At 36.8% G+C, this 12,301-nt stretch overlaps 1 protein-coding gene across 9 annotated transcripts in view; it reads left to right on the top strand.

Moving 5' to 3' along the window:
• The window catches only part of DCAF17 (DDB1 and CUL4 associated factor 17), a 77,472-nt gene that overhangs the window by 2,107 nt on the left and 63,064 nt on the right, over window positions 1-12,301 (top strand). For all 9 annotated transcript variants that reach the window (XR_014829538.1, XM_084999484.1, XM_084999480.1 and 6 more), the window contains exons 3-6: window positions 4,636-4,726; window positions 8,716-8,852; window positions 9,610-9,688; window positions 11,193-11,282. Coding sequence is in view for 6 of the 9 variants with exons in the window: in XM_084999480.1 (XP_084855606.1) it covers window positions 4,636-4,726; window positions 8,716-8,852; window positions 9,610-9,688; window positions 11,193-11,282 (397 nt within the window). In the remaining 3 variants the exon portion in view is untranslated. The remainder of the gene's footprint in view (window positions 1-4,635; window positions 4,727-8,715; window positions 8,853-9,609; window positions 9,689-11,192; window positions 11,283-12,301) is intronic.

Below are 12,301 nucleotides of genomic sequence, written 5' to 3' on the forward strand. Positions count from 1 at the left end.
GTTAATTTTAGAACATTTTCATTACCTTAGAAAGAAACACTATACCCTTTAACTATCACAGCAATACCTTCAACACTCTCAGGCCTAAGCAACTAGTAGTTTATTTTCTTTCTCTATAGATTGATCTATTCTGGACATTTCAAAAAAATGAAATTGCATAGTATGTGATTTATTTGTGATTGGCTGTATTCCTAGTAGATTACCAATTTATTTTTTATTTCTTTTGTTTTTTTGCCATTCTTGGGCCACTCCCACGGCATATGGAAGTTCCCAGGCTAGGGGTCAAATCGGAGCCATAGCTGCTGGCCTACACCAGAGCCATGCCAGAGCCACACCAATGCGGTATCCGAGCTGTGTCTGCAACCTACACCACAGCTCACAGGCAATGCCAGATCCTTAACCCACTGAGCAGGGCCAGGGATCGAACCCAAAACTTCATGGTTCCTAGTCGGATTCGTTAACCACTGAGCCACGACGGGAACTCCCTAGATTACCAATTTATTATAAAAGTTCATAAGTCAGGAGCAGCCAGAAGGGAGAGATACATAGGACAAGGTATATGGAAAGGAGCACAGAGCTTTGATCAGGCTCTGCGTTCAGGCCACTCTCCCTAAATCTTCCTGTGTTTACTAACCTGGAAGCACTTTTCCTTTTCTAGTATCTTTATTTAATGCCGTACATTTCCCTTTAAGCACTGGGGGCGGGGGGGGGGGGGTTGCTTTTTAGGACCACACCTGTGGCATATGGAGGTTCCCAGGCTAGGGGTCCAATCAGAGCTACAGCTGCCGGCCTATGCCACAGCCACAGCAATGCCAGATCCGAGCCATGTCTGCGATTTACACCACAGCTCACAGCAATGCCAGATCCTTAACCCACTGAGCAAGGCCAGGGATCGAACCCAAAACCTCATGGTTCCTAGTCAGATTTGTTTCCACTGCACCATGACGGGAACTCCTCTCCTCAACTTCTGAAGGTTAACCTCCCAGGACACAGAATTCTAGGTTGGTAGGAGGTTTTGTTTTGTTTCATCGCTTTAAATAGTTCACTGTCTACTTGCTGGCATGGTTTCTGAAGTGAAGTCCTGTGTAACTCTTACCCTGTTCCTTTAGAGGCAAAGTGCTTTTTTCCCCTCTGCCTTCTTTCACAATGTTCTCTTTGTTTTTGCTTTTCTGCAGTTAGAATATGATATGCCTAGGTATAGATTTTTGGTATTTAGCATACTTCACCTTCTGCAAGCTTTCTGTACGTGTAGTTTGGTGTCTGTCATTAATTTTGGAAAATTCTCAGCCATTATTATTTCAAGTGTTTCTTCTGTTTTGTTCTTTTTCTTCTCCTTTTGCTATTCCCATTATGTATATGTTGCACATTTTCTAATTATCCCACAGTTCTTAGTCTGTTCTGCTTTTTTCATTCTTTTTTCTTTCTAGTTTGGGAAAGTTTCTGTTGACATACCTTCAGGCTCAGTCTTTCCTTAGCAATGTCTAGTCTACTGATAAGCTCATCAAAGACATTCTTCATTTGTATTATGGTGTTTTTGATTTCTAGCATTTCCTTTTGATTTTTCGTAGGGTTTTTTTTTCTCTCTCTGTTTAATTATCCATCTGTTCCTGCATGTGTTTGCTTTTTCCATTAGAACCTTTAGCCATATTAATCATAGCCATTTTGGGTCCCCAATTTGATAATTCCAAAATTTCTGCCATCACTTAAGTCTGGTTCTGATGCTTGCTTTGTCTCTTCAATCTCGTATTTTGCATTTTAGAATGCTTTGTTGTTTTTTTGTTGAAAGTTGCACGTGACGTATCAGGGACTAGAAATTGCAGGAAATAGGTGTTTAGAGTGAGATTTATGTTTATCTGGCTAGGGGTTAGGCTGTGTTTTGTTGTTTGCTGTAGCTGTAGGTGTCAGAGCCTAAAATTTTCTCTAGTGTCCTTGTTTTTGTCTCCTCAGTATGGACTCGAGCAACTTACCCTTGGGTTTTTGTTTCTAGTAAGCTGTGATTCTTGGTATCTACTTTTTTCTCTGATTTGGGGGGGAGGGCAGCAGTTTGTCCTGTGACCTCAATTTTCTGATGTCATCATAAGAGTTGTTGATTTTCCAGTTTATTTAGTTTTTTCTTGTTGTGAGAACATGAGTGATGGACCAGAAACCAGGAGTTAGAGACGATGGTTTTTTTGGTAGTGTTGAGTTGGGGCTAGGCAGAAGAAGGGAGTTCCACCTCTTGACAGCACTTAACCCAAGACTCAGGCCCAGCAACGAAGTGGTAGAGGCTGGATGAAAAATGCTGTCATTCTACCCTTCGAGGGAAGGTGATCCTCTTGGAACTAGGGGTTGAGGGAGCCCTATGCTCTTGGCTCTTCCAGTCTGGAGTGGAGTTTTCATCTTGCTGAGCTGAGAATGGTGGGGAGGAAGCACATCCTATTTCAAACACCATAGACTCTCACTGTTTTTACTGAACTCTAGTAGATATTTTAGTAGATGTTCTTCTGTTTGCTGTTTGGTCCTAGGAGCACTTTTGGAGATATTAATTAGTTGTCCTTTTAAAATTTTCCTGGGGAGCAATGCCCACAGATCTCATGCTGAAAGTGGAAATCTGCATACCTTCCTATATGAGCATATGTCATTTATCATGTGTAACAAAATTAACAGTAATTATTTGGTTTTTTGTTTGTTTGTTTTTACTTTTTAGGGCCCTGCCCATAGCACATGGAAGTTCCCAGGCTAAGGGTTAAATCACAGTTACAGCTGCTGGCCTATGCCACAGCCACAGCAACATGGGATCCAAGCCACGTCTGTGACCTATACCACAGCTCATGGCAAAGCCAGATTCCCAGCCCCACTGAGTGAAGCCACGGATTGAACCCACATCCTCATGGATACTATTCGGGTTCGTTTCCACTGCACAACAAAAAGAGCTCCCAATTCTTTGGGAATTTAATGTCCATTTCATGCCCATTTTCATAATTTTTCCAATTTTAAGGTATCTGCTTTAATTAATTTGTGTGTGTGTGACTGCGTGTGTCTTTTGAGGGCCACACCCATGGCATATGGAAGTTCCCAGGCTAGGGGTCTAATTGGAGCTATAGCTGCCAGCCTACACCACAGCCACAACAATGCAGGATCCGAGTTGCATCTGCGACCTATACCACAGCTCACAGCAACAACAGATCCCTAACCCAGTGAGCAAGGCCAGGGATTGAACCCCTGTCCTATGGTTACTAGTTTGGTTCGTTACCTCTGAGCCATGATAGGAACTCCTAATTAAATTAAAAAAAAAATCAGAGTAAGTGGCACTGGTTGGTGATCCAGTGATAAATAGTATTAGAGTTCTTTAATATGCCATTCAGAGGTGTTTTACCCATAGGTTAAATCATACATAGGGTTTCAGAGTTCCCTTCATGGTTCAGTGGTTAACAGACCCAACTGGGACCCATGAGGATACAGGTTTGATCCCTGGCCTTGATCAGTAGTTCGGGGATCTGGCATTGCTGTGAGCTGTGGTGTAGGTCGCAGATGCATCTCAGATCCCGCATTGCTGTGGCTGTGCCATAGGCTGGCAGCTGCAGCTCCAATTTGACCCCTAGCCTGGGAACTTCCATATACCGTGAGCGTGACCCTAAAAAGAAAAAAAAAATCATATATAAGTTTGCTTTAATTCCTGTGAAACTCTGGTTTAAATCTTTGAATCAGTAAGAAAACATCAAAGGTGAATGAAATTATCACCTTAAGAATCGTTTGCAAATAGTTTAATTTTAAAGTTCATGTGTTTGAAAAAATGAAAACATCTGTGATCACATCTCAGTAGTAATCAGAGAAGTATAAATTAAAGGTAAGGGACTCTTTTTTCATATCAAAAATGTAGTGTTCAGGAGTGCTTATTGTGGCTCAGAGGAAACAAACTTGACTAGTATCCATGAGGATGCAGGTTCAATCCCTGGCCCCACTCAGTGGGATAAGGATTTCAAATTGGCACAAGCTCTGGTGTAGGATGCAGACTCAGCTCAGATCTGACATTGCTTTGGCTGTGGTGTAGGCCAGCAGCTGTAGCCCTGATTCAACCCCTAGCCTGGGAACCTCCGTATGCCAAACATGCAACCCTAAAAAAAATAAATGAAGTGTTCAGTATTAGCAGAAGTGTAAACTTGTTCAACCTTTCTGAGAGGCAACTTGGAAATAAAAAAGACCTTAAAGAATATTTCCATTTTTATTTACTAATTTTCATCTTGAAATAAAACAACTCTCTAACTAATTTTCATTTTACAATGTTGGAATGATATGGAATTCCACAGAGATATTAATAGTAAATGTTTAAGGGTAAAGAAAGAATTCAGTATCCAATTTTGGAAAATGATCTGCAGGTAGGTATATAGATGTAAGGAAAAACTAGAGAGAAATAAACCAAAATGTTAGTAACTGTTATTTTGGATGGTTTTATAGTGTAATTTACTATATATTTTAGATTTTTCTTCAGTCATGATCAGAAGAAATGTTAACATTTAGTTAAGAGGGAAAGCAAAGTAGCAAGTTGTATTTTTGGTATTCTGAATCTCTGAATTTAAATAAAACAACAACAAAAAAACCCACGCAAATCTGAGTAAACATTCTCATTTATAAAGAATAATCTTTTTTTTCCTTCAGTGTTGCATCAGAGCCAAGAAAACTCTATGAAATGCCAAAATGTTCCAAATCAGAAAAAATAGAGGATGCTTTATTATGGGAATGCCCAGTGGTAAGATTTGTTTTTAAAGCATTTGTTTCTAAAACATTTTTAGCCTGGAAGAACTGAGTATCATTACTATATTGTATAAAGAAATAAAACTTAAGTATCATAGTTATTCTTAAATCTTGAAAGGAGTCAGGAAGAGAGCTTGTCATTTGATTGTCATTTTTCTCATGAAATAATTTCGGTCTTAGCTATATTTTTTGATACTATGAATATATTTTTAACTTTTGATACCATTTATAAATCTTAAAAACTAGAAAAAGTTATGAACTGATTAAAAGTTTCATTAGCAATATAAGCTGGTTTATAGTTATTCTTAGTATTTAAGAGATTATTCTACTTAATATGTTGAGACAATAAAATATTAGGGCAACAGTTATCTTTGAAAGTGGATTCTTATGAGTTTCCTCTATGTATCTTGTTAGGAAAATAATAAGATAAAAATAAAAAATAAAATGATAGATAAGCTCATTCCATCAGACTAGCATTGCCCCAATGTGGATTTTTCAGAATACTGTTTTCATAACCTGTTAACATTTTATTCTTGGTTAAGGACTTGGGAGAATTAGGTTGTTTAAAGGGTTAAACAAATTTATTTATAGAATTACTTCTCAGAGCTTTTAATAATGATAATAATACTTAGAATAATTATGTGTATGATGATTGTAAGGCCATTTTCCCAACTCCATTGTAGAACTTTTTTGAGATATATTTCTAAGCATTATTTTTTCATGAGATCAGTGTTCTAAGAAACACACTTAAAAAGTACTGCAACAGGGAGTTCCCATCGTGGCTCAGTGGTTAACAAATCTGACTAGAAACCATGAGGTTGCGGGTTCAATCCCTGGCCTTGCTCAGTGGGTTAACGATCCAGCGTTGCCCTGAGCTATGTGCAGACGTGGCTCGAATCCCGAGTTGCTGTGGCTCTGGTGTAGGCCAGTGGCTACAGCTCCGATTCAACCCCAAGCCTGGGAACCTCCATATGCCATGGGAACGGCTCAAGAAAAGGCAAAAAGACAAAAAAAAAAAAAAAAAAAAAAAAAAAGTGCTGCAACAAATTAATCAGGTCTCTAAATCTGGCTATCTGTTTTTTGGGAAAAGTAGAACTCAGAATCTGTGGCCAAAAATAATGTTTAAAGGTTAAGAGACTAGGCTTTGAATTTACTATTAAAAATTTTTTTTTGGAGTTCCCTTGTGGCACAGCAGGTTAAGGATCCCTCGTTGTCATTGCAGTGGCTCCAGTTGCTGCTGTTGCAAGGGTTCCACCCCTGGCGCAGGAAGTTTTCACATGCTATGAGTGTAGCCAAAAACAAAAATTCTTTTTTCTTTTTTTTCCTTTTTTGGCCACCCCGTGGCATATGGATTTCCTGTGCCAGGAATCAGATCTGAGCTGCAATTGCAAAACCACTGTGCCCAGCCGGGGATCAAACCTGCATCTTGGAGCTGCAGCAGAGACACTGCCGATCCTGTTGCACTGCAATAGGAACTTGTTTTTTTTTTTTTTTTTAAGACTTGCGTGTACATAAAATTATAGTTTTCTAGACTGCTGCTTTCTGTTTTCCTGGACAGTTACTCTCTTTTCCTAAAAGGCTCCTTTTTAAAAATCAATAAAACTTTAAATCTATGCTTTTTTCTCTAACTCCTTATTGAAAATAAAAAAAAAAAAAAACAACAAAAAAAAACTATTGTGACCCCCACATCCAGTCTTTTAATCCATGCTCATTGGTGAGGGCAAGAAGATGGCAGATTTCTTTTTTTTTTTTTTTTTTTTTTTTTTTTTTTTGTCTTTGTCCATTGAGGGCCGCACCAGTGGCACATGGAGGTTCCCAGGCTAGGAGTCTAATCGGAGCTGTAGCCACCGGCCTACACCAGAGCCACAGCAATGCCAGATCCAAGCCACGTCTGTGACCTGCACCACAGCTCACGGCAATGTCAGATCCTTAACCCACTGAGCAAAGCCAGGGATCGAACCCGCAACCTCATGGTTCCTAGTTGGATTTGTTTCCGCTGCACCACGATGGGAACTCCATGATGGCAGATTTCTTAATAGAAAAAGTTTCAAAGACACCAGTGCAAAATAACAAAAATTTAGAGCAATCCTGCAAAAATAAAGTTTCTAGTAAACTAATTCCTAATCTCACCTTTCTTTAACATTTTGTTCTTATTTGAAGTGAAGCAGGATTTTCCCCTAAGAAAAACTATGAAGCATATTGTTTTTGTTTTTGTTTTTTTTTTTTGTCTTTTTGCTATTTCTTTGGGCCGCTCCCGAGGCATATGGAGGTTCCCAGGCTAGGGGTCCAATCCGAGCTGTAGCCACTGGCCTACGCCAGAGCCACAGCAACACGGGGTCCGAGCCGCATCTGCAACCTACACTGCAGCTCACGGCAATGCCAGATCGATAACCCACTGAGCAAGGGCAGGGATAGAACCCGCAACCTCATGGTTCCTAGTCGGATTCGTTAACCACTGCGCCACGACAGGGACTCCATATGAAGCATGTTGTTAACATGCTGATGTGAAACTACATTTAAACTAGCACCTTTGTTTTCTGATACAATGTGCGAAATATAACTTTTAATTTAGGAAAATAGCTCAAATCTATTATATATTCTACCTAATTCTTTATTTTAAGGAAACAAGGTATGAGTGGTACATTTTTAAAAGCTTTAAATTCTCCTTGAGATGATGCTTAAATAAGACACCAAATAATAAAAATATTTACATTCTTTTGTGATGATGATTTTAGTATAAAATTTCAGTAGCTAATAAGCTTAAACACACACGCAAAACCAAGAAACAACAACAAAAAACCTTGATTCTTTCCCTAACATTTGAAAGGGGAGGTAAAGCTTAGGAGTATAAATAACTACACCTACATTCTTTTCTATTCACTTTTCAGCCTAACCAAATAATAGATTGATTTCAACTTTTCTTAATTTTTCTGTTAGACCTTCCCTTACAAATCAAAGTAGAACCCTTTGCTTCTCTTTCTCTTCCTGCCTTAGACTTTCACCTTGTGACAGCTCCTCAGGGGCAGATACACCTAGGCAGCTTTCCTCTCTCATTGTTGAGAGTATTTAACTGGAGACAGAGGTACTTTTTTTTGTTTTTGTTCTTTAGGGCTGAACCTGTTGCATATGAAGTTCCCTGGCCAAGAGTCAAATTGAAGCTACAGCTGCTGGCCTATACCACAGCAACTCAGGATCCGAACCGCATCTTCGACCTATACCATAAGGGTAATGCTGGATCCTTAACCCACTGAGTGAGGCCAGGGATCGAACCTGCATCCTCATGGATACTAGTCGGGCTCATTACTGCTGAGCCACAACGGGAACTTCCGAGACAGAGGTTATCTTTAGAATTAGGTACATTTCTGTTCTTTGGCTGCCTTGATTCTGGATTTTAGCTTTTCATTTGAGGTTAGAGTAGCGCCACAGTGAACAATGGGTTAATTTGCCCTTTTGCCATTTTGCCTTCTAGCAAAAGGAAAACAAGACTTGGAATAAAGAAATATCTATTCTAGCAGATGACTCGTAATTTCTTATGCTAGTGTTATACGTAGTTTTAAGAACTGTTACTGCTATTGTCATTGTTATCACAGCAGCATCATTAGTAGTACTCCTATTGCTGTAGTTATTATGATGACAGTTGGCTGACATTTGTTGAATACTTAGTGATTGATTAATAGTTATAATAAGTTATTTTTTAAGTTTTATTGAAGCATAGTTAATTTACAAGGTTGTAGTAATAAGTAATAATAAATTATTACTGGTACTGTTTTTGTACTCTATATGAATAAACTCAGGAAATTAATGGTGAAAAAATTACTCAAGTTTTAATATTTCTTATCTTAATTCTGTGTTTGTGCATTAATATTTCTTCTTTACTTATTTGACTATTGCTTTAAGTGTTTAGTTACTTTCTTTGGAGGTGGATTACTGCAGATCATTCATGACCAAGCAGTTTCAGTTTTATACCTCATTTCTTTTTTTAAGGGCGAAATGCTTCCCAATTCATCAGATTATAAATCCTCACTCATAGCACTGACTGCTCATAATTGGCTACTTCGTATATCAGCAACTACCGGAAAAGTCCTTGAGAAAATATATCTTGCTTCATATTGCAAATTCAGGTATTAACTGTGACTCTGTTATTGAAAATTTTATTATAAAAATTTGAGATTTGTGGCCTAGGATATTTCAAGATTTTTTTTTTAAGTTTTCCATTGTGTACCTGGATCTCACTTTATTAACCTATTCTCTCTTTTTCTCTCCTTATGACTACTTTTGAAGATCTGAGGGTAGAGATATTTTATCATTTATCTGTGTATTCTTCATAAGTAACTAACTTCTAGTAGTTGGCAAATACCCTTTTTTGAAAAGTTGCCTTTGTACAAGTAGTATTTTATAAGTAGGATGTGTAGGATGTATTTTATGGCAGATTTTTTGAAGGCTAGTTTGTTGCAGTTAAATAACCTACCTCGTATAATCTAAGAACTGTTATTTTAACCAGTAGTTTTATAAATTAGATATAAATTTTTGCAGTGAATATGTGCATACAAATGTGAATGTAACATTTTAAATGATTTTGTAACTTGTAACATTCTACAGCAGGAGTTTTTTTGTTATCTAAGTTTTGAATATTATCAAATGGAAACTATTTTTATTCATTGATACTCTAGAAGGATTAAAATTATATGTGTATTTTTAAATAGGAATAAATGCATAGAAGACTCTAAAGGGAATTCTTTTAGCTATTTATTTGTTTAATAAATTACTTTGCTTTTATAATTTAAGTAACTGAAAACTGTTCACTCATAAAATATCTATTTTGTTTTAAGCGTAAGGAAATGGACTCAAATAATAAACTTTTCTTCATTCTTTCAAAAGATACTTGAGTTGGGATACTCCTCAAGAAGTCATTGCAATCAAGTCAGCTCAAAACAAAAGCTCAGCATTGGCCCGGCAGGTAGACATCTTTAAACATTCAATAAAATGAAGAATTTGTTTCCAGAGGAATTTGTCTGAAAATTTGTTATGAAAGAACTGATGATCTTTGATTTCTAAAGGACGCCATAAAAGTTGCATACCACAATTTAAGAAATTCTCTTCAAGCCACTCTGGGGAAGATTGTTTTATATTCTATAGTGAAAAGAAATTGGCTAAACCTTATTCTTCAAAGTAAGGGAGCTGTTGTCTTCAGGCAGAGAAATGGCTCAAGTTTGGTTTTTTCTGTTTGTTTTTTTTAGGGCCACACCCATGGCATATGGAGGCTCTTAGGCTAGGGCTTGAATTGGAACTGGCCTACACCACAGCCATAGCAATACCAGATCCTTAACCTACTGAGGAGGCCAAGGATCAAACCTACATCCTCATGTATGCTAGTGGGGCTCGTTACTGCTGAGCCACTATGGGAACTTCCTGTTGATATTTTTAAAATTTCATTTAGCCATGTCAGTGTAACGCTATTTTGTAATGTTAAATGATATAACCATGATAACTATGTATCTTTTGATGAGGCTCTTTACTATTGGAATTCAAATTTATAGTATAAATTATATTGCATAATAATGTATTATAAATATGCTATATTTATATTATATTCATGTAAATATGTACTCATTTATATTATAACAATCATATAGTGTATACAATATATTTTGCTTTTAGTATGTAAAATATGTTTTTGTAAAATGTATTTTGTTGTTAAGAAATTTTTACTGTTAGGTTTACTTTTATAGATTTTTGTGTGTCATGCATTTTGTAGTGTCTGAAGAGCTAAAGGTTTAGTGGACATATTTTGAATATGTAGATCTTCCTGTTTAAGTAAATTTGCTATGTAGATAGAGGGATGTTTTCAACTCATGGAAGCAGTGTTTGGTTTTTTGGGATTTTTTTTTTGGTCTTTTTAGTGCTGGCTGTACCTGCACCATATGGAGGTTCTCAGGCTAGGGGTTGAATCGGAGCTGAAGCCACCAGCCTACACCACAGCCACATCAACTCAGGATCCAAGCCGAGTCTGCAACCTACACCACAGCTCCTGGTGACACTGGATTCTTAACCCACTGAGCAAGACCAGGGATCCACCCGTGTCCTCATGGACATTAGTCGAGTACGTTTACTGGTTAGCCATGACGGGAACTCCCAGAATGTTTTTTTTTTTAATTTAAAAAATTGTTTTAAATTGAAGTATTGTTGATGTATAATACTGTATAAGTTACAGGTGTACAATGTAATGATTCATTATTTTTAAAGGTTATATTCCATTTCTAGTTATTATAAAATATTGGCTTTATTCCCCAGTTGACCAGTGTACCCTTATAGCCACTTTTATACGTAATAGTTTGTACTTCTTAATCCCCTGCCCCCATGTTGCCCCTCCCCACTTCCCTCTCCCCACTGGTAAGCACTAGGAAAACATTGGTTGTAAAGTACTCCTGAGAGCTGTCTATGATTTTAGTTTCTCCTTTTAGGCAGGCATTCAACAGCCTGTTTTGCTGTACCTTGCAGTGTTCCATGTGCTACCTTTCTCACTAATAGGGATTTTGGAAATCAACAAAAAGGTAAGAACTCATTTCTGATTTAATTGTAATATTAATTTTTGACAATGAGATGTAATGTCATTGTTTAATGATAGGTTTATTAAGTCTGTGGATTGGAAATGGTCCATTAACTATAAAATGCTTGCTGATCTGGTTTGTTTCATATCAAAATACACGAGAACATTCGGGAAGAGAGCCTAATCATCCCTTCATCTTTCTGCATGTTTTTATGTTTCTCAAGTGGACAATGTTAAGTATCTGTGGTCATTAACAAAGCGCTGTTTTAAAAAATTATGAAATGAGTATTTTTTTCAGAGGGAATATTCCAAAGCTTGTTAAAATGATCATTAAAAAAGGTGGAAAGCTGCAACAAAGAGCCTTATTTTAATTATAAGGTATAGCTCTACCTTTTTATGAATTAAATATGTAAATTTTTCAACTCATTCAGTGTTGGGTTTTTTTGTTGTTGCCATTTTTCTTGATTTATAGGGTGATTATATGGAGAGAAAGAAAGGGCATATTTCTTTTGAGTAAAAGAATCAATAGTTATCTACTCTTCTTTAAAAAAATTGTTACTTAGACTGGGTAAATAGTTATTTATTGGTCTAGTCTACTAAAATTAAGCACCAGAAATACTATTGAGGCCAGATCTTGAGTGTCCACTAATATTCATGAGCAAACAAGATGAATGTATTTTTGAAAAATTTATATAAGCATAATATACTAAACGGCATAAAGGCATAATGATGTTAATTATTTATGGTTTGTTTTGTACCAGGTATTTTGAATATTTTACAGAATATGATAATAGTGTAACATAAAAAGTATTCAACTAGGTTAAGTGGCTGCCGAAATCCTAAAGGTAGTAAATGGAAAAGCCTAAGTTTGATTCCAAAGATTAAACCAAATTTTAAAATAGAATGTCTATTATAGTGTTCATTATTTGAAAAGTACATAGGAATTACTCCTTTTTAAAGTGAGGAATGAGGATAAGATAATAAAAAGTCATAGTAAGAACAAAGCAAACCGTATTTATTCTT

Source organism: Sus scrofa, chromosome 15 (assembly GCF_054392235.1).
Source record: "Sus scrofa isolate SSC_HxYL_T2T_F1_AM1 chromosome 15, Sscrofa_HxYL_maternal_Yorkshire_Landrace_v2.0, whole genome shotgun sequence".
In the NCBI taxonomy this organism is placed as follows: Eukaryota; Metazoa; Chordata; class Mammalia; order Artiodactyla; family Suidae; genus Sus; species Sus scrofa.